The sequence below is a fragment of the Lipotes vexillifer genome, unplaced genomic scaffold, assembly GCF_000442215.2.
Source record: "Lipotes vexillifer unplaced genomic scaffold, Lipotes_vexillifer_v1.1 scaffold278, whole genome shotgun sequence".
NCBI classification, from domain to species: domain Eukaryota; kingdom Metazoa; phylum Chordata; class Mammalia; order Artiodactyla; family Lipotidae; genus Lipotes; species Lipotes vexillifer.
In genome coordinates this window covers 4,418,647-4,446,433 of record NW_006769677.1, presented here as the reverse complement: position 1 = coordinate 4,446,433, position 27,787 = coordinate 4,418,647, and the positions used below count along the sequence as shown (strand labels likewise).

The window sequence follows — 27,787 nt, the reverse complement described above, 5'->3', positions numbered from 1 at the left end:
AAAAAAAAAAAAAAAAGGCTCTCCTTTTCCCAAAGCCCATTTGAAATGCCTCAGCAAATGTGAGCTATGGTCCTTGCTCACAGGCACCTCTCTCCTGCACCAATAGAAGGTCTCTGCAAGGCTGAGAGCTCATTTCACCTGTAGACCAGGAGCAGAGTTGCAGCTAAGCTGTCAAAACTGGGTTTGCAAGTCAGCAGTTAGTGTAGCTTTGGTTTTTCCAAGCAGTTGTTTTTCTCAACTTAAAAAAATGTGCAGCCCTTATAGCATTTGCTACTACTTAGGATGGGCGCATACTCTTTTATTGGGGCATCTTCAGGTCACCTTGAGTATTTTTTTTTATGTTGTTGTCAGGGCTCTCCCTGTAGTTTCCCAGAGGTGGAACTCCTGGAAGCCGTTTACCAGGAAGGACAGGTGGACGTCCACAGAGAGAGAACACTCCAGTGCCCGGTCTCTGTGCTGACATGTCAGATATTTAGCTTCGAGGCCTGAGTCTGGTGTCCTGCCCTGTGGCAACAGGAGGAAACCAGTCCCTGGTACCCTGCTCAGGTACTAAGCCAGCTGAATGTGAGCAGGTGAGAAACAGAAAATCCCTGTTTCTCCAGGGATTAATTCATTCCCAGGGTTGTAAATATTACATTTCATCCTTTCGCCTTACAGAACTGTGAGACTTGGAGGCGATCTGGGCCACCAGCCCAGCAAGACTTTATGATGTATACAGCACAGTGCAAAACTATGCATGTGTCTTTATAGGGATTTACAGCACATAGGTTTTTTTTTTTTTTCATTTTAATTGTGCTATTCTTTACTCGTAGTAAAAAAGAGAGAGAAAAACAAAAAAGAAAGACAAAGATAGAGGCCATGTCTCCATCTTTTGTGGCTGTTAATTTATACTTATATTTGTTTTTCAACTCCTTTTTGTTTGCCCTTTCATTTTAATGCCCAATTCATTTTAATTGTGCTATTCTTTACTCGTAGTAGATAAGTAATTAAGACAGCAAAAATGAATGATTTGATTGGGTCTTTTGTCTCTTAAAGTAACATTAGTAAAATCCCGTCTTATTCTCTTCCTTGAGATGAGATACCTTTTATTTTTATAAAAATTTACCCAATCCACTTTGTCCCCCAGCCCATCTGTGTTCACTTGTGGAGAGCAGTTCTTGCTGCTCTCCGTTTTTGAAAGGTCCTACTAAAATTACATGAAAGCAACCCCATTTTGACAAAATTAGAATTCTGGTAGGAAAGGCTTACCACGAGGCTGCAGAGAGAAGCTCAGCAAGACATTTGTATTTTATTTCAACCTGTCTGGGTTCAACCTACAATTCAGTTGCTTTTATAATTACTTCCCTAGGACAGGTCTAAGTCTCTGACCTGGAGAAATAACAAATTCCAAAGTAGTCTCCCAGTTCAAAGATGGTGCAGATGAAGACTGTTTTGATCTACGTGTTTTAATCTTCGCAGAGCTTCTTACAGAAAACTCCTTTAGACTTTATATAATTCTAAAATAGTGGATATAATATTAGTTTCAACCCTCCATCAATATGTTTCCTCTTTCCTTTTCATCCCACCTCCCCATCCTACTCAATATCATCGTCAGGTCCTGCTGATTTTTTGTAATAAGACTTAATTTTTTTTAGAGAAGTTTTAGGTTCACAGAAAAACTGAGCAGAAGGTACAGAGATTTTCCATAACCCCCATTCCCACACATGACGGCCTCCCCCTTATCAACACCCACCACCAGGGTGGTGCATTTGTTATCATTGATAAACCTACACTGAGGGGCTTCCCTGGTGGCGCAGTGGTTAAGAATCCGCCTGCCAATGCAGGGGACATGGGTTCGATCCCTGGTCCGGGAAGATCCCACATGCTGCAGGGCAACTAGGCCCGCGAGCCACAACTACTGAGTCCACGTGTCACAACTACTGAAGCCCGTGCACCTAGAGCCCGTGCTCCGCAACAAGAGAAGCCACCGCAACGAGAAGCCCGCGCACCGCAACGAACAGTAGCCCCCGCTCACCGCAGCTAGAGAAAGCCCACGCGCAGCAACGAAGACGCAACGCAGCCAAAAATAAATAGATAAAATAAATAAATTTATTAAAAACAAAAAACCCAACATTGACATGTTTTATCACCCAAAGTTCATAATTTTCATTAGGCTTCACTCTTTTTGGGGGGGGTGCCGTGCTGCGCAGCTTTAAGGATCTTAGGTCCCCGACCAGGGACCGAACCCACACCCCGTGCAGTGGAAGCACAGAGTCCTAACCACTGGACCGCCAGGGAAGTCCCTAGAGTTCACTCTTGGTGTGGTATACTCTATGAGTTTGGACAAATGTATAATGACATGTATCCATCATTATGGTATCATACAGAGTATGCCCTAAAAATCCTCTGAATTTGTTTCAACCATCCGTCAATATGCTTCCTCTTTCCTTTTCAGTCCCTCCCGCACTCATGCCCATATTGTTAGTCATTAGCTCCTGATGATTTTTTTTTTTTTTTTTTTTTTTTTGGTACGTGGGCCTCTCACTGTTGTGGCCTCTCCCATTGTGGAGCACAGGCTCCGGACGCGCAGGCTCAGCGGCCATGGCTCCCGGGCCCAGCCGCTCCGCGGCATGTGGGATCTTCCCGGACCGGGGCACGAACCCGTGTCCGCTGCATCGGCAGGCAGACTCTCAACCACTGCGCCACCAGGGAAGCCTGCTCCTGATGATTTTTAACAGCTAATATTTCTTGAATCTGTCTCTTCAATATGTATCATTGATTATATGGCTCCATCTCCATCGTCACTGTCCCAGTGTAGGTTGTCTTTTCTTCTCTAGATCAGCACCAGGTTTATATTACAAGCTTCATAATTTGGGAATCAGTGAATGAACAAATGAATCTGGACAACAGCTCTCTAACTAGGGGGAAAAAAGTCTCTTTAGATCTATCCTCCATCTGGTTACTAAAGATATCTAACTAAGATGCAAATCTTACTTTGATACTCTCCAGTTTAAAAAAAACTTTTAGATGGCTCCCAGGCCAGACACCAGCTGCCTCCCAGACCCATCCCCCAGCGTGCCTCACTCACACCTCACCCTCTTTCAGCATCCCCCTCCCACCCATAGGGACCACTCGATACCCCTTCCTTGCTGCGTATACCCCTACTCTCCTCAAGGCTCATACTTCCTCCCTAGAAATGTTTCCCCCACTTCCTGGAAACAGTGGATTCTTTGTTGCTCTGGGGTTTTCGTAACGACATAATCCGTTTTAGAGTGTGCCCAGGCTCCCTTATCTTCCTCTCCATTAAGTCTGCCTCAGATGTTCTATCAGGACTTACTAGTTACAGATCCAAAGTAGGAAGCTAGAAGGGAGCTTCAGGCCCGGTCTCTTTGGCTTGAAGCTAGAAAACTAATCTATGATAAACAGAAAAGTGAAACCAAGTAGCAGCCAGTCTGCACGTGCTATGAACAACTACTCCTTCCTTTCCCCCTCCACCCCTTGTCAGTCTTTTCCCACTCTTCTCTCTTCTTTACGTTTGTTTTAAACATAGTGTATTAAAGCAATACCGTGTGATAACTGGAATTCAGCAAACCTGGATGCAGGTCTCAGTTCTGCTACCCACCATCTTTGCTCTCAAGTCAGCCATGAAAACCCTTTGGTCCTCATAAACCTAATCTGTAAAATCTCATTAGATGACGGTTACATTAGTTGAACTCTGAGGTCCTGTTAGTTTCTAACAATGATTTGAAGACCACATGGAACTTCTAACCCAGATATTCTTAACCAGGGTCCATACTTGTATGTCTAGGAAGATGATGAAAGAACTTCAAGGGATTCATGAGCCCCTGAAATTCTTTTTTTTTTTTTAAGACTTTTTTGTTGTGGACAATCTTTTTAAAGTCTTTATTGAATTTGTTACAATATTGCTTCTGTTTTATGTTTTGGTTTTTTGGCCAGGAGGCATGTGGGATCTTAGCTCCCGACCAGGGATTGAACCCACACCCCCTGCACTGGAAGGCAAAGTCTTAACCACTGGACCGCCAGGGAGGTCCCCAGCCCCTGAAATTCTGTGTCAAACTCTGTGTGAGTTGGTCACATCATCTTGGTCCACAGAGGGATTTTGTCTGGTCTTGTTTTCCCTCTTGAGGTAATGATAACTTATGGTTGCCCCATTATGTATTATTAGACATAAAGATAGTCATATTTTTTTGGTTTGGTTTTGTTTTTTAATTGTTATATTGGAGTATAGTTGATTAACTATTGTATTAGTTTCAGATGTACAGCAGAGTGATTCAGTTATACATATACATGTATCTGTTCTTTTTCAAATTCTTTTCCCATTTAGGTTATTACAGAGTATTGAGAAGAGTTCCCTGTGCTATACAGTAGGTCCTTGTTGGGTATCTATTTTCAATAGATCAGTGTGTACATGTCAATCCCAAACTCCCAACCTATCCCTCCCCCTCCCTCTTCCCCCCGGTAACCATAAGTTCTTTCTCTAAATCTGTGAGTCTGTTTCTGTTTTGTAGATAAGTTCGTTTGTATCATTTTTTTTAGATTCCATATATAAGCAATATCATATGATATTTGTCTTTCTCTGTCTGACTTCACTTAGTATGATAATCTCCAGGTCCATCCATGTTGCTGCAAATGGCATTATTTCATTCTTTTTAATGGCTGAGTAATATTCCATTGTATATATGTACCACCTCTTCTTTATCCATTCATCTGTTGATGGACATTTAGGTTGCTTCCATGTCTTGGCTATTGTAAACAGCACTGCAATGAACATTGGGGTGCATGTATGCTTTCAAACCATGTTTTTCTCTGGATATATGCCCAGGAGTGGGATTGCTAGATCATATGGTAACTCTGTTTTTAATTTCTTAAGGAACCTCCATACTGTTCTCCATAGCGACTGTACTAATTTACATTCCCACCAACAGTGTAGAAGGGTTCGCTTTTCTCTACACCCTCTCCAGCATTTACTGTTTGTAGATTTTTTGATGATGGCCATTCTGACCAGTGTGAGGTGATACCTCCTTGTAATTTTGATTTGCATTTCTCTAATAAATTAGCAATGTTGAGCATCTGTTCATGTGCCTCTTAGCCCTGTCTTCTTTGGAGAAATGTCTATTTAGGTCTTCTGCCCATGTTTTGATTGGGTTGTTTGTATTTTTTATATTGAGCCACATGAGCTGTTTGTAAATTTTGGAGATTAATCCCTTGTCGGTTGCATCGTTTGCAAGATAGTCATCTTTTTTGAGACTAGCAATGATGTATTTCCCTCTTTGTAATCTTCAGCGTGGTTTAAAAATAATTTTTTTTTTTTTAATTCATCACCATTAAATTCCCTAAAGGGAGCTAGAAGGCTAGCTAGAGGAGGAAGATGGCACACCAGAAAGAAGAGTAACTTCCCCAAGGTCCTACCCAGAGGAGCTACAGCAGCCAACACTCTGGCCAGAGTTTGTTTCTGCTTGATCAGATGAATGAAATTGTCTTCCAATACTCACCAGCCCTTGTGCAGTCAGGATTCCAGGCCTGGTCATCAGTCTGGAGTGTGGGAACAGGCAGACATGCTGGGGCCTCCCTGTAAGTGGAAAGCCAGAGCATGGTGTTGTGTTTGTTACCCTCAGTTCTGCAGTTCTGGAGACTAGCCCCTCCAGGTCCAAGTCTATCCCCCAAGTTTCTTCTCCCATGCTCCATCACCTGCTGAGATCAAGTACCTACTATGCGCCAGGTACTGTGCAGCCCTGGGGAAGCAATGTTGAGCAAAATAGGTACACCCAGGCAGCATGGAGAACATACAGCCACGTACATAGCACAGGTCCTGTCCTCAAAGAAATAAGGCTACAGTTAAGAAAATACTTGAATGACACTGAAGGAGTAAAACTGGTGATATTGGATCTTATCGACTGTTATTTACCCTAGAGCTGTTTCTTATGTGACAGGTCCCTCCTAGACAGTGTCTAAGAAAGTTCAATACAGCAACTCCAAGGAACTCTCCTGGTAGCAATGATACCCTCCAAGGGGATGCGTTACCGAATCCCACCTTATAAAACAGCCCCAAGAACAGCTTTATGAGACTCCAGAATACTCGCAAAGCTACTCGTGTTCCCTCCTAGAAAATATCACTGCTACGAGATTGGCAAACATGAGCCAGCACGGTGAAAATTTGGCAGGAAGAAAGCTCAGAAATTAGCACTTGGCCAGACATTGCATAATTCCTATGAAAATTTCAGAGTAACAGCAAGTAAATTTGTCAGAAGGGGAGTTATTTGCTAGAACACTGACTACCACCCTTTAAGAGCTTATGGCTTACCAACTCCCCTCCCCCACCCTAGGTCTGGACAGGGGCCTGGCTCTAGTTCATACCTGGTGCATAACAATCCTTAGAGGTCACCCCGTTCTGAAAGGAATGAGAGGTAACTGTGGGCTTTGTGCCATGGGCCTGAGGCTAACTCAAGCAAGTTCTCAGAGCAGACTTGTGTTCAGTTCAGCTAACGTTTGTGGAACACCTAGTGATTGCTACATGCTCCCTGGGGCACTGGCCATAGAAACACTACCTGTGCCCTTGAGAGGCACACAGGGAGCGAAGAATCGAATGTAGTCAGGGCAGTGGTAGAGGTGATGCCCGTGGGACTAAGGGAGCATGGAGGTGAGGGTAGGAAGAGGCCTTCTCGATATCACCCTGAGCTTCGAGAAGCTTCTTAGTGTCTGTGAGGATCTAGCAACAAGGAGAGTAAGAGTACTAATAAGCACGGAATGTGGGTGTGAGGGTAGGCTGTTAAGTCAAAAGCTACAGAGACAGTTTGGCAGCGTGGAGGCTAGGGTGAGACAAGAGAGGTGCAGCACCTAGCGTGCAAAATTTAAGGCAGCACTCACTTTCAGGGTCATGCAGGCGCAGGGTCAGCACCTGAGAGCGAGTGTCTCCTTAAATTTTGCACCCTGGGTCCTAGATTGCCTCATCCTGTCCCAGCCTTGTAGTTGAGTGTAGTCTTCATGGGCAGTCTGGGCCATAGTAAGGAGCTAGGATTTTATCTTTAAATCATGTAAGACTTTGAAGGATTTTAAGTCAGGGGATTGACCTAGCAAGACTGACATTTTACAGATACCACCCCAGCAAGTGTTTCTCTCAGCGGCTGGAGTCAGAAGCAGAGAAGGTGGATTGTGGGATGATCCCTAGTTGGGTTTTATCTGGAAGGAGGGGCAGGAGAAGAGGACAGGGTGTAAAGCAGGTCAATAAGGGTGTCACTAACCAAGTGGCTCAGGTCACAGACAGTGGGCCCGGGGAAGATAACAGAGGGTGTGAGGGCCCTCGTGCACACCTGGAAGTCCAGGGGAACGTGGCGGCACTCAGGAGACCAGGTCTAGTGGGAAGGCTAGGAGGCTGCAGACAGTTGGGTGAATTTTACACTGGCGGCAAATCCCCAGATACCATCTTGATGAGAGTCTAGGATGGAAAAATTCCCTGCGTGAAAATGCCTCACGTGGGCCCAACTGTGAAAAGTAAAATTGTCTTCTCACCCGAAAACATCATGCAACAGTGTTTAGCATTTTATGCTTCCGATGGCATGCCATATCCAGAAGCAACGCCCTCCCCCACTGCAAGTCAAAACCAAAAAGTGCTCAGTGGGAAAAAATAAATAAATACATAAAAACCAGCAGTAGAATAAAGCCGCAAAATTGAAGCATCGGCAGAGGAAGAGGAAATAACTGCGGCAGAGACAAGCTTTGAGGTCGTGTGATCTAGGAAAATTTATAGAAATGTTACCCTAAAAAAAAAAATCCCAAGGTACTTAACTTGCCAACCACTGGAATGAAGTCAAAATTCCCACCCAGGGTGTTACTTTTAATTATCATTCTCTTTATGTTGTTTCCTAAAATAATAACAGGCATTCTAGAGATGATTTGCCAAGATGGCTTAATTAGGTGTCAGATGAGTACCTGTGCCCACGAGCCCCATTACCGCTGGTTTCCTTATGCAAATTTGACTGACTGTTCTGAACCTGACTAAAGAAACAGACATAATTGGAGCAGCTGGGCTGGAAGCATAGCTGGGCCGTCCCCATAGAGACCAGACTCTTCCTCGTGCCCCAGCATTCCTCGCCTCCCCCCACCCCGCCCCTTTTTTTTTTTTGAGATGAAAGTACAGCACACTTGAGCCTAGGTCTCCCTTAGATGGTCTCTACATCCCTGCCTTTCACCTTTAAAGTGCACACAAGTCACCTGGGGGACTTGTTGATACGCAGATTCTGACTTGGTGTGGGGTGGAGCCTGTTTCTAACAGGCACCGGGTGATGCCTGTGCTGATGGTCCTGGTCCGTGCTTCAAGCAGCTATTGAAAAGGCTCTAAAGAGCTCTGTGTAACCTCTAGTAACTTTTGTTGCTTTCCCCCGCTTTTGACACCTACTTTCGCCCGTTTGCTCCTCTCCCCAACAACCCTGGGTCCTCCTGCTGCCCCTTAGCTACCTTTATTCCCCTTTCCGCTCCAGCACTTCACGCTCTGACTCAGCCTCTCTTATCAAAAGCCATTCTTTACAGCTCATTCTGCAAAGAGCTGCTCTCAGCCAATGGCTTCCTTAGGTAAGACAAGCTGACATTTTTATTTAAAAAAGAGAAAGAATTAACCAAATATCACAGTGTGCCCCCGAAGGGAACAACTTGCTTCACCGTGTTTGTCCCATGGGCCATGGGACCTATAGTCCTGGAACGTCACAGTTGGAAAGGACCTTATCTTTTCCAACCACCACCCACCAGTCGAGTGTTTGAATCTCAGAACCATGGCCTTTGCCGACACTCAGGTGCCTTCTGGCCAGGATGCTCACTGCCCATCCTGGGCCAGCACGTAGGAAAGGCCTTCCTGATATTGAGCTGAAATCCGTCTACCTAGAGCCGACCCCCACTTGGCTTATTTCTGGGCCTCGGGTCCCTAAAGAGCAGGCTTATGACCTTAGAAGGCAGCTGTCATGTCGCCCCCAAGTCATTTCTTCTTGAGGCAGAACATCCTCAGGTCATCCTGTGATGCCTGTGCTGCAAACAGTAACCAAGAGCTGTCAACACCTCATTACAGTCTTTATGTGACTTCCATCGAACTTACTGCCAACCACATCCTTAAAGTCATTTTCATACAAGCTGTGGCTCAGCTGCGTCTCTCCCTAGTCGGTAATAATTGTAGTAACTAGACTTAACATTTATGAGAGTAAATGTAACATGACGGTTAAGAACAAAGGCTCTGGAACCAGACCGCCTGTGTGTGAAGCATTGTCCGAAGAACCATCACATCACTGTGCTGGGTACTTTCCCTGTATCAACTGTCCTTAATCTTCATGACAACTTAATGAGGGAGGGGCTATAGTGTCCCAATTTCACAAGTAAGGAAATAGAACCTCAGAAGATTGTTTTGTACCTGGGGTTAGGGTTACAATCAAAACCTAGCTGGTGTCCTTTGGTTTGGGCTTGGTTGGTTTGTTTTTTTCAGACACAGGTGCAGGACCCTATCTGTTCCTGTTATCCATAAATTTCATCTTGTAACCAGTGCTTTACCCCTGCTTTATACTTTCTTTTGAATTCCTGATTCTGTTATCCCAAGCGTATCTGCCTCCCAGCTTCATGCTGTCATAGTCTGAGGAGAAAACCTTCTGTATCTTCATCTAGATTAGCCACAGATCAGAGGCCATTTGATAACTCCCTACAGAGCCTGCTCACTGAAGCCCGGATGCTTCATCTCCCCAAGCTCCGTGAGCCACCAGCCTTGTGACCCAGTCACAAGGGAAGCCTAGGGGGTGGCCAGGAATGGTTTGTATTTGAATGCGTCTGTGTTTGGTTCCTGGGGAGCAGGCTTCCTCCTTCCTTTTCCGGCTCCATTCCAGAATTCTTCCCAGGACAGAGAACTGCTCCTAAATTCGTAGTGTGTGAAGTTCTTCTTGTGGGCAGCGCCAGATGCAAGGAGCAAATAGAACTCCGGGTCTGCAGCGCACACATTCCCAGAGAGGATAACGACCACATCCTGCACGTTAGTTAGTGAGATCGGGGAGGCCGGCCCCGCCTTTCCAGGCTGCCTGCCCTCCTGCTCCACCAGTACAAACACACAACTTCCGTGTCCAGACTAAACCAGAGGAGGCTGAGCAACTGTGATGGGACCACCGTTTCTGTGTAGGAGGGCTTGGGGCGGCAGTCTCAGTATAAGGGTGTCTGGGGTATGCCTCGAAACTTAGATGGTGGTATGTTGGTTTGGGGTGATTTGTGAGAACTGGGAGCACTGATGGAGATCAGAGGGGCTAAATTTCCCACATAAAGCCATTTCTTGACACTGCCACTGTGTCAACTGACCAGAAAGGCCGGACTGATTTCTCCCCTCTCTCCCTTACTGGTTCTGTTCTCTGACCCTAGGCCATTAACATAATTTGGCTGTCTATGTTCAACTACTGTCTTTTTCATGGTGTCAGGATATCAGCTGACCTGTCCCTGCTGCTCTTCTTGGCTTCCTGTGAACCGTCACTGTGGCAGCCTTGTGACTCTCAGGGCAGAGTGGAGGCCACGGGTCTCCTACGAGCCTCCATTGTCGCTGGAGTCTCTGCTCGAGCTGCTCTGAAGCAGCATATGTGGGAAAATTCCTCTGCCCCAACGTGTTGCCCTTTTGAAATCATCAAGCAAACCCCGAACACTGGCAGAAGCCCTGCCCCTCTCACATTAGAGCAGTTAACAGCCATTGGCAGACTGAGTCCAGTGGATCCAGGGGGATTTGGGAAGGAGGTCTCGGTTCTCATAGATCAACATCCGGCCCCAGCAATGCACTGCTCTTGGGCAGTGGGTCCCCCCGGCGTGCCATGAAAACTGATGGGGGCAGGCAAGCGAGTCCTGGCCAGAGAAGTGGAAAGCACCTTTGACCTTAGTGAAGTGAGTCCTTGGTATGACCTTGAATGGCTGTTTAGAAGGGCTGATTTTGACACATCATCATCAGGAAAACACAGTAGTTAAGGGCACGGACTCAAACCCTGACTGCTTAGGTTTAAATCCTCACCAGCTCCGTGATTTTGGACAACTTATTCTACCTCTGCGGGCCTCATGTGGAGAGTGGAGAGTGGAGACGGTAACTGGACCTACCTTGTTAGTTGTGACGATTAAATGAGATAATACGTGTAAAGTGCTTAGAACACTTCCTGGCATTTAGTTAAGAGCTCTGTAAGTATTAACTATTATTATGACCATCATCATTATCATCATTGCCACCATTTTTACTGAGTGTTTAATATGTACCAGACACTGAGCTAAGCATATACATGCATTAGCTCATTGAATTACCCTTTGGAGTAGGTGTTATGCTTCAGTTAAGTCTCATTTGAAGTAACGGGCATTCGGAGAGGTCAGGTAACCTGCACAAAGTTAAATGGGTAAGTCACTGGTAGAGTCAAGATTTGGAGCCAGTCTCCAAAGTCTGTGCTGTTATTGCCCTCAGCTATTGTCCATAATACAGCTGTATTACTAAGTACTTCCTATGTGCTGGGTAGGAGCACTTTGCACACCTTATCTCACTTAATTTCCATAATCCTATGAGTAGACACTCTTGTTATCCCCGTTTTATAGATGAGGAAGTCAAGATTCAGAGAAGCTCAATGACCTCTGCTATTTTTTACAGCAAAAAAAGTCAGGATTTAAATCCAGGCCTGCCTGACCCGAAAATCCATTCTAATGTCTATTGAGTTTAACTGTCCACCAGGTGAGCGGGATGCTCCTGAAGCTGATAACAGTAATTGGGGATGACGACTGCTGACATGTCCCGCAACCCGGGAACACAGTTTGCCTAATCAGCCGCATTTTCTGAGCTGTCACTGGGGCAATTTCCACTTTCTCTGATACTTCTTTTTCCTGCGGCTTCTTTGAGCTGTTGAATTGCTCAAATTAAGACAAGCTTCTGTGCCCTTTCACGTGTTAGTTTGTTGCCCATGCTGCAAGAATATGGAGGAATCATAAACCGTCCAGAAGAAGGCCCTGATGTATTATGCAAAGCCTTTGCCACATTGCTGTAAGAGGAATCTGCCAGGAAACTCCCAGTCCGCATTTCTTGCCCAGACACCTCAGGTTATGTGACTGCACCATTCCAAATGTGCATTTCAGTATCAGGTCATGAGAGGGCAACTTGTTTTGTGACAAGTAGTGGAATAGACAGAAAATACTTACCAGCCTATAGATCAGAGATTCTTATCCAGGCACGCATCACTGGACTTCAGAGGTTCTGGGAACATTGTGTGTGTGTGTGTGTGTGTGTGTGTGTGTGTGTGTGTGTGTGTGCATGTGTGCATCTTCTTGGAGAGAAAGCCCATAACTTTTATAACATTCTCAAAGGAGTCCATGACTCAGAAAACACTTTAAAAACCATTGTTCTAGATTTAAAAATCACTAAGAGAGAAAGTTTCAAAAAATAAAAACAAAATTTTAAAAATCCTTTGTAATGAAAATGTCAGTGCCCCCTGGAGGCAGGAAAGCACTTTCCTTTAGTATTAATCTCTTAAACTATAATGAATAATTGTTTTCTCTGTTCTCTGTATTTCTGGAGTGTTTGTGTGTGTGTGTGTGTGTGTGTGTGTGTGTGTGTAACAGAGTGAGCACTAACTATGTGCCAGGTGCTGGTCTAGAGATATGACCTCCTTCATAGCATTCTCTCAATTAAACATCACAGTATCTGTATTAGGTAGATACCAATATTAGCTCCATTTTATAAGTGGGGAAATTGAATCTTATAGAGGCATAGAAACTTACCAAGGTCAGTTAGCAAATCTGTCGAAATCCTAAGACATCTTACATAGATTTGTAATCAACATATAGGACAAATCATAGAAAATAATTTTCAAATAACATACTTAATATTTTTAAAAACATTTCTTTTTTTAAATAATTAATTAATTTTTTTCTTATGGCTGCATTGGGTCTTCATTGCTGTGCCTGGGCTTTCTCTAGTTGCGGCAAGCGGGGACTACTCTTCATTGCGGTGCGCAGGCTTCTCATTGCGGGGGCCTCTCTTGTTGCGGAGCACGGGCTCTAGGCGCGTGGGCTTCAGTGGTTAGTTGTGGCACACGGGCTTAGTTGCTCCGCGGCATGTGGGATCTTCCCAGACCAGGGCTCGAACCCGTGTCCCCTGCACTGGCAGGCGGATTCTTAACCACTGTGCCACCAGGGAAGTCCCAGAAACATTTCTTTTTTAAGGGAGAAAAAATTATTGGAGAAAATTTCTTCCCTCCACCAAACTTTTCTACAAAATCTGTGCCAGATTTTCTTTTGCTTTCTTTTCTCTTTTCTCAAAATGATTTTTAATTGTAATTATAAACAGGAGTTACCGGTGCTGAGGACTGTCTGGAGGGACTCTGGTTTTCTTCCAATAACACTGTACTTGTGTTATTGGGTTGTGTGAAGATGAGCTAGAAAGGGGACCTGCCAGGAAAGAGGGGCTAAAAAATGAATAAACACGAAGATTCAGTGACTCTTGCAGTGACCATCTGTTCATCTTCTCAGAGAGTCAGGCACTAGGGCCACCAGGTAGGGAAAAGAGCTATTTCAGATGATGCGAAATTAAAAGCATTGAATTAAAATTCACCCCGGCTGAATTTTCTCAGTCAGACACTGAGAAGAGTGTTCATGTCCAGATGTTACACAGAAAACCATGTCAGTAGTCAGTGTTTGATCAGGAGTTCATAAGGACTAATTTACCTTCTACTCTGTTTCTTAAGTCTTTTGCCCAAACAATCAAGTCAGAGCTAGGAGCCCAGAGGACAAGTGTAATATAACTGTCTTGCCTTCACCCCAAATACGGACAACAAGACTCCATTCCTGTGACAGATTTAATGCCTTGTGACAGAGATCTGGAATGTCAGAGAATCTTGTTCCCAATAATCAGGTCTACATCATCTTCTTGCAAGAATGAGGCAGCTGTAGTTGCCAGGGTGATATTCACATGACCACTCTTGCCATTCACGGAGGACAGTAGTCCTATGCCTTGTCCAGTTAGCCAACCCTGACTTATCTTTCAAGGTTAGCCTCCTGTCACCACCTCTAGAAAACCTTTCCTGACCCTCCTGGCTGCATTAGGCCCCATCGGAGCCCTTTGAATGCCGTTCTCGTTGCATTTGTCATACTCTCCTGTAAGTTTTTATGTTCTTGTCTGTCTCTTTCATCAGATTCTAAGTTCCCTGGGGTCAGTTTAATGCCTGGTGCATAAAAGATACTCAAAAATGGGTGAACTAGCAAATTTATATTTGTTTTTCCCCCATCCAAGAGTAATTGCAAGGATTAGTGTTCTTAAGGTAGAATCATCTAAAGGGACTTCTGTCAAAATTTGTCACCTCCTGTCTTGTCAAATCAAGTGCCAAGAGGTGAAAACATCCCAAGGCAGTATACTAGTTATCTATTGCTATGTGATAAGTTACTCCCACTTTATTATCTCTTACTGCTTCTGTGGTCAGGAATTTAGACAGGGCATATCTTGTCTCTATGTATGATGTCTAGGGCCTCTGTTGGAAGGTTAGAGCAGGGGCTGGAATCATCAGAAGGCTCATTCACCTGCACGTCTGGCAGTTGATGCTGGCTATTGGTTGGTTGCTGTCAGCCAGAAAACCCCACGCATGGCCTTTCGATGTGACTTGAGCTTCCTTACAACATGGTGGCCGGAAGCAAGAGCAAATGTCCTGAGGCAGAGAGGGCTAGGCCAAAGCCACTTTGTATTTATAACCTGGCCTCAGAAATCACATAGCATCACTTGTACCACATTCTATTGGTTGAGGCAGTTACAAAGGTCCATCCAGGCTTAAGGGAGGGAAAAAAGACTTCACCTCTCACTGAAGGAGTGTCACCATCCACATTGTAAGTAGAGCCTGTGGGATGAATATATCCGGGTGTGGCCATCTTTGAAAAATGCGGTATGCCACAAGCAGTCATGGGGAAAAGGTCGAGCGCCTGTAAGACTCCTTCATGTGAGATAAGAGATATGAATCAAAGCAGATGGGTTTCATGAAGGCAGTGGGTTTTTCCTGTACTTCCAGAGGGCAGGTAATTATAACTCTGTCAGGAATGAGGAGCTAGAGGAAGATTTAAGGCCTTGTGACAGGCATCTGGAATGTCAGAGTCCTGTTTCCACTGCTCAGGTCTACATCATCTTCTTGCAAGAATGAGTCAGCTGTAGTTGCCAGGGTGACACGTGAGCTCTCTTTGTTGAGGTCCTCTGTAGACTTGACCTTATTCCTGGCTCACTGTCACTCCAACATTACTCTTATCACAGTTCTACATTATTTCATTATCCATATTGATGATACCCTGACCTTTTAGCTTCTTGACGTCCTCTCCCAATGATGTCGTCCTCCAAGGTTTTCAGCTACTCACTCCTATAATCTTTGAGTCATACCCTTGACTTTATCACTACCTCTTATTGCAGTCTTTTATGATCACTATTTAAGATGTCTGTTTCAGCTTCAATAATTCTTCAATGCCACAAGAACCTATAGTCACTTGATCCTACCACCCTTTCACTGTTCACCTCCTCCCCTACTAAGATCAAAAGTCCATCATTAGAATCACCCCTTTTCATATGCTCTCCACTCCCTTGCCCTCTCCTTTTTCTTTGTATTCTCCTAACAAAGCCCAATCCTGACTAATCCTACCCCGCCAGACCCTCTACAGCTGCCGCCATACAGCTACTGGTCTCGCTCAAAATTCATGACAGTAACCTCAGGTGGGTCCTTAGTGGGGCCTGCAGTGAGACTTTCCCTGAAATGGGGAAGCAGAAGTACTGCCTCAGGCCACTCCCCCAGAGCTGTAACCCCACACCTTTGGGTCAGAGCCCACCATCTGCCAGGCATTGCTGCTCAGACCTAAACGCACACCCAGCCAACCTTATTCAGGACAATAAGAAATCCTCATCTGAAAATGGCTTCTCTCTGCTGACACCACAGCTTTCTGGTGGCTTCAAAACCAAAGTCTGGTGATGTGACATCCTCTCTGAAGGCACCCTTTCCATTTCGGCTTCATTTTCTGTACACTCAGCGTTGCTGAGACAGTTATTTTGACATCTCCTTCTATTCTTAGCACCAAAGCACAAACTCACATATGCAGATAAACTGAAATTGAAAGAACTGCACATTCATTCTCCAAAGTCTTAGAAAAATCAAGAGTACTTGAGGGCTGGGGGTGGGAGGGGCTGTACCCAAGTCACTCCAGGGTGAGATGGAGAGTGCCTGAGTAGGGGCCTGGAGGCTGTGACACTATGCAGATGTGTCACCTTGGGCAAGTCCCTTTAGCCGTCTGGGTTCCAACCTCATCTGCAAAGCGAGGGTACTAGATGAGGTAATTCCTAAGGTCCTTTCTAGATCTTTCATTCTGACTTTGTCACAGGATGCTACAACATTCACAGTTGCCCTTTTTTTCCCCCTTTACCTCATTCATTCATCAGGTTTTCAGTCAAGTAAAGGCTCTGTTTAATGCTTAGAGGGTCAAAAATCAGTAGGACACAATCCCTTCCCTCTAGGGGCTCACATTCCTTACAGATATAAAGCTTGATATAATCTTATAGCTGTGCCTTAATGGGATGAATGTCTTGGGGAAAGTATGTTCAAAGTGGGATGAACAAAGTAGAAAAGGGGATTAGTTCTAGCTGTGGAGGATACAGTCCCTCACAGAGGAAATAGCATTAGAGAATAAGCATTCTTTCTTTCTTTCTTTCTTTCTTTCTTTCTTTATGGCTGTGTTGGGTCTTCATTGATACGCGCAGGCTTTCTCTAGTTGCAGCGAGCGGGGACTACTCTTCGTTGCGGTGCGCGGGCTTCTCATTGCAGTGGCTTCTATTGTTGTGGAGCATAGGCTCTAGGCACGCGGGCCTCAGCAGTTGTGGCACGTGGGCTCTAGAGCGCAGGCTCAGTAGTTATGGCTCTCGGGCTCTAGAGCACAGGCTTAGTAGTTGTGGCACACAGGCTTAGTTGCTCTGCAGCATGTGAGATCTTCCCGGACCAGGGATCGAACCCGTGTCCCCTGCATTGGCAGGCAGATTCCCAGCCACTGCGCCACCAGGAAATCCCGAGAATAAGCATTCTTAAATGACCTGGTGGGCTTTGCCAGAGTGGGGTAGGGGAGCCCAGAAACGTCATTCCAGTTACAAGAAAGGGTCCAAAGACATAGTGAATCTGGGAGACAAATTCTTAAGTTTCTCATTTGCCTGACCAGTAAGTGCATGAGGGAGTGTGCCAGGGCATGAGGCTGGAAAAGACAGATTGGAACCTTCTCTTTTTCTTCTCATTCAGCAAAAATCTCTTTTTACAATTTTTTCAAGTGTCTAAATTTTAAGTCAGGGCTTCTCTGCAGTTCTTGAAGTCTTACCCTCTCTAAGCTCTGCTTTGTGTTATATATATATTTCTTGAAATTTAGCCCTTTTATTTATGCCATCCTCCTGAAAATGTTCAAACATATCATTTATCAAATATTTCCATGTAATGTATGGGGCGGCAAATAATAGCAGCTTTGTTTTACAGAGAGAAAAGCTAAAATAAACATTGCTCGATATCATAGATTGCTCAATATCAGGTTAATAGACATGAAATATGCCCTGGGTCCCTCCTTCATGAAAATTCCATGACTTTCTTATTTCTTTAAAGTCAAGAAAAGTAAGTAATTGATTGACTGATCTGGGCAATCACATCGGGACTATTTTAAGGGTTCGATTTTGATTCAAATATGGCTTTAAGAAAGAACTAAATATTGTGAGCACCATTTAAAGTTAGGGAAGAAAGCATAACATAAATTACCACTGGGAATATGGGTTGGTAAGATTAAAATCTTCTTGAGCCCATGTTAACAGCTGCTTCTTTTTTCCCAGTCTAATTGTTTCATAAGGAAACACTGTTGTCTTTTTTAAAGTCAGTGTGGGAGATAGTTGGTCACCCAGACTTCACAGGACGGTAGCGCCCCGGTGGGTCACCACCATCCAGGATTTGGCCTTCGAGATCCAACAAGTTCAGCCATCCTCCAGAACTGCTCAGGGTTTAGAGGACTGAACTCAGACGAGGTGTATGTTTATAAAGCGAGCTCTTTACATTGTGTCTCTAGCACCATCTACTGGGAAACAAAAGTGCCTTTATTAGAATTACATTAGAATGTGTCAGAAACCCAGAGAAAAGGGGAGGAACAAGCTCAGAAGATTCGAAGAAACAGAGAATTAAGTATATTGTATTGAAGTCACTTGTATATAGATGTAACCACTAAAACGAAAACACAAACTTTCTAAATTATCGGGAACATACACAAACACAGACCGTATCGTAAAAGATTTTTTTTAAAAGCGACCAGAATTCATAAACACAGAAAGCATACCATAAAATATAATGACAAACTAAGAACAGTTAGAATATACGTGTTATCTTAATGCCATAAAACGCCCCTATTAAACAGTCTCTCAGATTAAATCACAAAGCAAAACCCAACAGGATGCTGTGTACAAACCAAGTGACTCAGAACGGTTGAAAATACAAGAATTCAAAAGCAAACCAAGCAAGTGAAAGCCAAAGTAGCAGGGGGTCTCAATCTGAACATCAGAAAAGGCTGATTTCATGACAGAAAACATTCTGTTTTTTGAAGGATGAAATTCCCAGTGGATGCAATTCACAACGGAAGTTCACCAAAAAATGACCATGAAGAAAACCTCAGGCAGTTTCACAAAATACCACACAGCCAATATTGACCTAGAAATGTTTTAACTGTCTCTTAATAATTCTTGGATCAAAAAGGAAGTCAAACCCCAAAACTAAGGATATTTAGAAAATAAATAATATAATTATTTATGTATAATGGAAATATATACATAATATATAGGAATATTTAGTAAGCAAATATTATATTACAATTATCTATAATGGAAACTCCTACGTGTGATATAGTTAAAGTAATACTCAGAAAATTTTAGCACTACTTATATTAATCAAAAATTGTGAAGTTAAATGAATTAGGCATCTAATGCAGATATTTGAAAAAGAATAATAAAATAAACCCAAGAGAACAAAAGAAAAATTAACAAAAATAAAAGAAATTATTATTTTGAAAACAATCAGAAAAGGTAGTACTCATAAATCCAAGAGCTGTTTCATTGGAGGGAAAAAAAACCCCAATAAAATAGGTATAGCATTAGCTAATCTGTTCAGTCCACAGAACTAGATATGAGCATAGGCAAATAACCACAGACAGATGAAACTGAAAGGATCATAAATTATTTCTTTCCTCAACTCTTTGCAAATAAACATGAGAGTAATATAGATGAAATGGATAATTTTCTAGGAGAATATATAAATTTGCAATTGCGACCTCAAAAAGAAATTTTAAATAGATTATCATAGAAAAAATAGAGAAAAGTATGAGTGCATATGGAGTTGTCTAATGAAATACCTAGGAATAAATCTAGCAACAACCTCCAAGATAAACTGAGTGAAAAGATCAAGGTGGAAACAGGCTGTGAGTTTGTGGATGTGCATGGACATGCACTTAAATGCTTGGATATCCTTGTATCTCTGGAAGGTGCATGAGAAACAAGTGACAATGGTTGCTTCTGTTGAAGGAAACTGGATCTGTAGGGAACAAAGATGAGAGAAATTCTTTTCACTGTAGAGTACGACTTTGTAACTTTTACATTTGATATCTTTAAAATTGATTACCTGTGTAAATATTACCTACTCAAGAATTCTTTTTTGGAAAAGTAGAACCAAGACAAAGGAAATAGATGCTTTTAAAGGATGTTTCAAAAAGAATATACCACTTAACTTTTCCTAAAGCTGACTCTGGTAAGAGAAGGATCCTCTTGGTTGAACAGTGGACACCAGACACTAGGATGGTCTTAGCCAGGCCTCCGTGTCTCCCTCAGGAGCTCTGGAGCCCAGGCACCCTCGCGGCTCTGTGTGATCTCAAAGGCCCCAGTCCTCACGTGCCAAAAAGACTACATTTCTGAGCAGAAGTTCTGAGTTAAGAAAAGGATACCCTGTTTTCACCCAAAGACAGGACATTCATGTTTCTTAGTATTTAGGAACTCAAAGAAGCAGAACCAAATGCTTTAAATGGCTAAAAGTCAGTTCTCTTTTTCCTATTTAATTTTTTAATGGTAAGGTACAAGTTCCTCATCTTTCTTAGCCTCCTAAGATTCCAGCCCCACTTTGCATGCTATATCTCTCATCTAAAAATAGCAGGAACCAAGTTCCTAAAACATTATCCATCTGACCACATGAAAGGAAAAATAACTCTCACCCTGAAAGAGTATGTTAAACACCTAATGTCTGTGCTTACCTTCAAAATATATGATTCAGTTCTGGGACAATACAAAAACTTTTAAATGTACTAAACTGTATCATTGCGTAAGGCTCTGAAACAGAGTCCCTTTCCTCTTTCCCCCTCAAGAAAGACTGGCCAGATTGCCTGGCCTGCTGCAGAGGAACCTGGAATTCTTTGTATTTGGGGAAGATCCTAGGACCAGGGGCTTCTCACTCCTAAGTGGGTCATACTTTTAGGGGGTGGGATGGGGTGCACCTCTGCTGTCATCTGTTCCTAGGGTTTTCTAGGTGAGCTGCTCAGAGCTTGTACTGGCTTCACTCTGGCTTTTATATATATGTTTTTTATGTTGTATACAGTTGACCCTTGAACAGTGCGGAGGTTGGGGCACTAACCCTCCATGCAGTCGAAAATCCACCTATAACTTTACAGTTGGCCCTCCAGATCTGCAGATTCAACCAATCAAGGACAGTGTAGGGACTTCCCTGGTGGCGCAGTGGTTAAGAATCCGCCTGCCAATGCAGGGGACACGGGTTCGATCCCTGGTCCAGGAAGATCCCACATGCCACAGAGCAACTAAGCCCGTGCGCCACAACTACCAAGCCTGCACGTCTAGAGCCCGTGAGCCACAACAAGAGAAGCCACCGCAATGAGAAGCCCGCGCACTGCAACGAAGAGTAGCTCCCGCTCTCCACACTAGACAAAAGCCCATGTGCAGCAATGCAGCCAAAAAAAATAAAGAATTAAAAAAAAAAAAAGGACAGTATAGTACTGTAGTATGTATTACTGAAAAAACTCCATGTATAAGTGGACCCGTGCATTTCAAAACCATGTTGTTCAAGGGTCAACGGTATATGTATATTTATTTTATGTGTGTGTGTGTGTGTGCACACTTGTATTTATTGAGCTTCCCTCTGAAATAACAAACTCTGCAGGAATGGGGTAGGGGGTGAAAGTCAGTGATTTAGTCCAGCTTATTTTTTGTACTGATGAAAACCCCCAGGCTCAGAGAAGTGATTTCATTTAACTTAATCTCTTTCCTCATCTGAGGCATTCTACCCTACAACTGCTACTACTACTGCTGCTGCTGCTACTATTACAATACACACACACACACACACACACACACACACACAACCACCTTGTACTTAAGCTGTTTCCTCCACATCGATTATTCTTCAACCCTCTTCACCCATTCAACCTATCATGACCTCACCTCAAGTCTCAGCTCAACTAATAAACTTTTATCCATGAAATCTCCCCAGTCCGCCACATCTAAGCCAACCCAGTCATACTGCCTGTCTTTCTTTCTTACAGCTGTGCCTCTGGGAGCACTCTTCACACTCTGTGGTTATGAGCGGCTTATATGTCCTCTCCCTCCTTCAGACTGCAGCTTAAAAAGGCAGGTCGTCTCATCTATGTGTCAGCTCTGCCCAGCAGAGTGCCTGGCATACAGTAGGTGTTTAATGTGTTGATCAGTCAGAAGAGTGACTGTGAATAGGCTCCTAGTCCATTGCTCTGGCTCTGTCATATTCCAGGAACATGCCTATGAGGAGGAATTCTTCCACACTTTCCCTGGGCTTTCTTAACTAAGCTAAATTCAAAATATTTGTGTACGTTGTTTCAGATGGCTCAGCCTAGCATCTAGGGAAGAACAGATCTGAAAGTTGCGAAGAGAATGAAAGGTGATAAAGCAAAATGGCACAATATTCAGAAGAATGTAAAACCCATGTTATAGCCTTTTGGCAAACATGTCTAGAGGACTGTCTGTTGAGAAGTTTGCTCTCTCCCTTGGATCTCCAGAGAAATTACTCACAGGATAACGCTGATTCCTCTTTTTCACCCTCAAAGCCCTGATTTTTTTTTTTTTGGCTGCACCGCGTGGCTTGCAGGATTTTAGTTCCCCAACCAGAGGTCAAAACCCGGGCCCTTAGCAATGAGAGTGCGAAGCCCTAACCACTGGACCGCCAGGGAACTTCCTCAAAGCCCTGATTTCTTGTTCAGTGGTTTTAGTAGAGCAGAAGATGTGGCAAATTATTTTCACATATTTTATCAACTCTAAGATGCCATCAGTTGTAAAGTTCACCATTATTTTACATTCCATGAAGGAAAAAAAACACCTCTGCCAGTTAAAGCATGACATGACATGATTTCAGAGATTTTAAAATATGAAAATGAGGGAATTCCCTGGCAGTCCAGTGGACTCTGCGCTTTCACTGTCGGGGCCCAGGTTCGATCCTGGGGGGAACTAAGATTCTGCAAGCCGAGTGGAATTATAATATATATATATATATATATATATATATATATTTTATAGCCTATATATATATATGAGAAAATGAGTGTCTTAAATTGGGGAAATATGGTATATCAGTATCACAGGTTGTTGTTTGATGATATCAAGTTGTGTGGGTCTCAGTCTCATCTGTTACGTGAGCAGTTTGGACCAGATGAGCTCTGAGACCCTTCTGGTCCCAACACCCTTGAGTTCTGTAACACCACGAAGGGATAGTCTTGACTGGGCATCATTTGTTGTGTAATAACCACCAAGATGGGGTTCCCATCCAGATTCCTTCTGTGCTTTGCCCTTTAAGAGTTGAGGGTCTTCACACTGCAGTGTCCTCCCTCAGGACTGGTCACCCACCCAAATCATTGAAAAGAGGCTTCCGAATGTCCCACCTTGATAAGAACAAATATACTTATTAGAGTTTGAGGAATCTGGCTTACACATAGGAAGGGGGTGGTGCTTGCCAACTATAACTCCTCCAAGAAGCACTCCTAGAGACACAAAGCTTTCATTCAAAGGATTGACTCTAGGCTTCCCTGGTGGCGCAGTGGTTAAGAATACACTTGCCAATGCAGGGGACACGGGTTTGAGCCCTGGTCCGGGAAGATCCCACATGCTGCGGAGCAACAAAGCCCGTGTGCCACAACTACTGAGCCTGCGCTCTAGAGCCCGCGAGCCACAACTACTGAGCCTGTGTGTCGCAACTACTGAAACCCGCGAGCCTAGAGCCTGTGCTCCACAACAAGAGAAGCCACTGCAATGAGAAGACTGCACATTGCAACGAAGAGTAGCCCCTGCTCGCCGCAACTAGAGAAAGCCCGCATACAGCAATGAAGACCCAACGCAGCCTAAATAAATAAATAAATAAACAAACAAAGGACTGACTCTAAAATTGGCTAATAGTAGAGTGGCCATACATCCTAGTTTCCCCCCAACTGTCCCGGTTAACTCATTTGTCCCAGTGTTGTTATTAACAGTTCCCTCCATGTTTCAAGTCTACAGACTGATCAGGGAAGTGATTGGGGAAGAGTGGCTACCAGTGTCACTTTGGCCAATAATGGCCCCAAATGGTTCGAAAATCACTAATCTCAGGGACACTGTTAGCATTTGGTTAGCCAGTACCAGGTATTAATGCTCAGTTATGAGCCCTGGGATATTTCAGCATTAAAGCAAGAAATGTCAATAAGGTGATTGACTCAATGGTTAGGACAACCATCACCCTTTATCCAACTTATTCCTTAACGGAAATTATGCGTTATCTTGATTTTTGTACTTTTTTTACACTTGAATGATTCTGAGTGTTATAGCTACTGCATCTTACAGTCAGTGACATTTTATAATTAAGGAGATCCAATAATTTATTATTCTTAGGATCTGGACTCCTACCTCCTTTATAACTTGAAATGAAGGCTGGGAGGGTAGAACCATTGGGTCTTTAGGATATAAAGATTTTATCTAGGCATTTGTCACTCTTTTTTCTGCCTCTTCCCACCAGGAGAAGTTGCTCCAGTGCAGGGAACTGCATTTGACCTGAGGAAGCCAGTGGAGCTTGGAAAACACCTGCAGGAGTTCCACATGAATGGCTTTGACCACAATTTCTGTCTGAAGGGATCTAAAGAAAAGCGTTTTTGTGCACGGTAGGCACTTTCCATTTGCTGCCTGTACTTTTCATTTGCCTTTCATTTGTTGGGAAGAAAAGATACCAACTCCTATTTGAGGAACTTTTCCTCTGCCATATTAATGCCATTTACTATGCTACAGGGGACCAACTACCACATCCTATGTGCCTTTTCAAAGTTCCTATTCCATAGGTGAATACATCTCCCCCCTCCCCCTTCATACCATTTTCCCTGTGCCCCTACCTGGCATCTTGTCTCTCTGTTTCCCCTCTCCCCATCTCTGCCTGTTCTCTAAGGCCCTTTTTTTGTTAGAAGCCCCAACTCCTCCAGACTGAAGTCACCTCTGCTTTCCATGAACTTCCAGAGCCCTTTGTCCTTTCTTGACTTTTGATGTATGATTTGCATACATCATTGCATTTCCCTTATAGCACCCACCACCTCCAGCCTTGTCTGACAGGCATCTGTGTCCACACTCTCCTTCTCACTAAATTCCAAGTACCTCGTGCCATCTTATCTTTGTGAATCTCTACCTTTACCCTAACACCCTAATACCGTGCTCGGCACTAGCAAATAATCAATAAATGTTTGCAGAATGAATGGGTCTTAAATAAAATAGAGAAAATAATTTCAGCTCTAACAGAAACAGAAAGAACTTCAAAAGCCTTCTCTTGCTCAGAGCCCCAGCACCAAGACCCCAGCTGTGTTCTTCTAGCTCAAGCCTGCTTTTCTCCTCTGTCCCTCCTATTCACATTTTCTTTCCACGGCCCCCACGTGAGGAGACCCTCTGACCTCCCTGCCACTATACAAATCCTGGCCTTTCTCTTTCCAAACATGTTTCCCCGAACCTCTTGGTTGACTACACGTTGTGGGGATGTCTTACCTCGTAAGTCTGTAAGACCCAGCCTTTCTTTATCTATATATCCCTTTGACCCCAAGTATAGGACCAGGTAGGTACTCTCCCATCTGTAGAGGCCTGGTTTTTTTAAAAAAGGAAACAATTTGGCAGAAACCCAGAACAGATCTATTCTGGGGGGAAAGAGCCCTGCCTGCTCTAGCCCCAAGGGTGGCGGGCAGTTCAATTTGGAGAAGCATCTATTCCCTTTCAGAAGACATAGCTGGTTGTCTTGCCAGACCAAGCAGAGAGCGCCGCCTCTTTATGAGAAAGTATCCCAGCCTAACTACCTGTCTCCAACCTGGCCGCCCCCGACACACACAAACATATCTGACTGGGGTGAGTCCCTTTTGCCCTTCCCCTGAGAAGCCAAGCTTAGAGTGAGAAGTTGCTATTGGGGATCCTCAAAACCACCTACTCATGCCTCACCTGAAGAGGCTGCCAGAAGTTCCCGCCACGCTCTTCTTACCTTTGTCTCCTGCTCTGTGACTGGGTCTAATTCCTGTCTCAGAGCTGCTTCCCAGCTTTTCCCTATCTGCTTTTCCACCCTGGACCTATATATATGTGGTCTGGCTTTATCCCTAGGGTCCATCATGCTGGGAGCGGGCGGGTACTGGAAGTGTACACCACCCAGCTGGGGGTCCAGTTTTATACGGGCAACTTCCTGGATGGCACACTGAAGGGCAAGAGTGGAGCAGTCTATCCCAAACACTCCGGTTTCTGCCTTGAGACCCAGAACTGGCCTGATGCAGTCAATCAGGTAAGTCTACAAGCTAGCTTGTTAGAGAGGTGGTGTGTCCAAGGTCACACTGGATGACAGAGGTCATAACACTCAAGTCAGACTTGGTCTGTATGATTCAAAAGTCTGTGTGTGTAGGGCTTCCCTGGTGGTGCAGTGGTTGAGAGTCCGCCTGCCGATACAGGGGACACGGGTTCGTGCCCCGGTGCGGGAAGATCCCACATGCCGCGGAGCGGCTGGGCCCGTGAGCCATGGCCGCTGAGCCTGCGCCTCCGGAGCCTGTGCTCTGCAACGGGAGAGGCCACAACAGTGAGAGGCCCACGTACCACCAAAAAAAAGGAAAAAAAAAAAAGTCTGTGTGTGTTCTCTTCTCCAAGTCATGAACAACACAGGAAACTCTTAACCACATTACTAAAATGGCATTTACATGTTAAAAAAAATCTATTATTTTCTGCAACCACAGTGCTAAGATGATCCTCCAAATCTTTTCATCCTGTTTACTTCCCCATAACTTTCTTTTCTAGCTATTGCGTAATGTTCCTCAAAGCTCCAGCCCAGAATAAGATGCTTGCAGCTTGCACCAGAATGTAAATCAACCATGCTTCCTTAAGAAAGTCTTGCTGTGATAAAGTGTGTTTAGTGATGTGATTGATTTTCATTCTGGTTCAAGTTCTTTATCTCATTGCAAACCAATCATAATAAACAGTTCTTACACTGGCAACTGGTTCACAGAACTGGTCTAGAGACCAGTCCAGAAGCCATCCTGAATGGTTAAGGGTGCAACCTGGGCTGGCAAGGTGTAACCTGTATTGTTTTCCCCTTCACAGCCCCACTTCCCTCCTGTGTTGCTGAAGCCTGGTGAGGAGTATGACCATACCACTTGGTTCAAGTTTTCTGTGGCTTAAGGAAGTGTAAAGATATGACCTGCTCCAGGACCAGGTTTGGGAGCCCCTTCAGCAGCCTGTCACCTATGCAGAGATGAAGATTTAGAGGCTTTAAAAGTGATCCTGTGAATTAAAATCATACAAATGTTAGCTGTCATGATAGTCAGTCTGAATAGATTTCCTTCCCAAAGACTGGCTCCAGGCCAGGTCTAATGATCAGCTCTATTCTCCGTGCAGTGAAGAGGACCCAGCCATCAATGTCATCTAAGCCTTGACCGTAGCCCAGAAGTGGTGACTGAGCTCCTTGTGTTGGCTCCATCTCTCCATTCTGCCTCTTTCTTTTCTACTTTTTTCACCCTTTCTTTGATCCTACTCTCATTCCTTTTCTTTTTCCTCCTTCTCTACCTCACACCACCTTGCACTGTGCAGCACTTTGGAGTTTTCAGAGGTCACTTAGCTCATTCAACCTGCTGGCAGAGGGACCTCTCTGCCCCAATACGGCAACATATGATGGAGAAGTGAGCCAGCTGAGGCTTAGAGGGGACAAATGACCCACCTAAAGGCACAGAGCTAGGAAAAATTTTAGCCAGGACTCGAGGTCAGGTCGCGTGAATTCAAGTCCCCTTCTTTGCCTCCACTCGTCTTCCAGAGCATTCTGAGCATCACTGATGGGCGAAGGGGGATCTGACCCCTACTCTGTTAGAGCCATCCTTTCTTCCCAGATACACTTTTATAAGAAGCTTTAGCCTGTCTCTGAGCCTTACAGATGGTGTGACTTAAAGTGCAAGATCAAAATGTCCAGAAAGAATCTGTAAATTTGATTCTCTGCCTTTGGGGTTAACTGAGAAAGCCCAGCCCAGCCAAGGCATGGGAAGGAAGCCATTGGGGACAGGAGCTGTGTTAGTGTGAGGAGGGCCTTGACTGAGGATTGACTGCACATTGCACAGAGAACAGATGTTGTGTTATGCAGATGAGCCTGGGCTTCCCTCCTTTCCTGAATAACTGAATCATCAGTGATGGGTTTGGGTTGGTAGTTTTTAAAGAAAAGTATCTTATAATATTATACACTAATAATCGGTTGAAATAAAATCAAAATCTGCATCTTCA

The 27,787-nt window shown here is 44.2% G+C and overlaps 1 protein-coding gene across 1 annotated transcript in view; it reads left to right on the top strand.

Moving 5' to 3' along the window:
- GALM (galactose mutarotase) overlaps positions 1 to 27,787 on the top strand; it is a 51,550-nt gene extending 23,763 nt beyond the window's left edge. Inside the window, exons 5-7 of the mRNA XM_007445776.1 lie at positions 24,042 to 24,183; positions 25,643 to 25,817; positions 26,624 to 27,787. Of these exons, the coding sequence (XP_007445838.1) occupies positions 24,042 to 24,183; positions 25,643 to 25,817; positions 26,624 to 26,701 (395 nt within the window). The 3' untranslated portion in view covers positions 26,702 to 27,787. The remainder of the gene's footprint in view (positions 1 to 24,041; positions 24,184 to 25,642; positions 25,818 to 26,623) is intronic.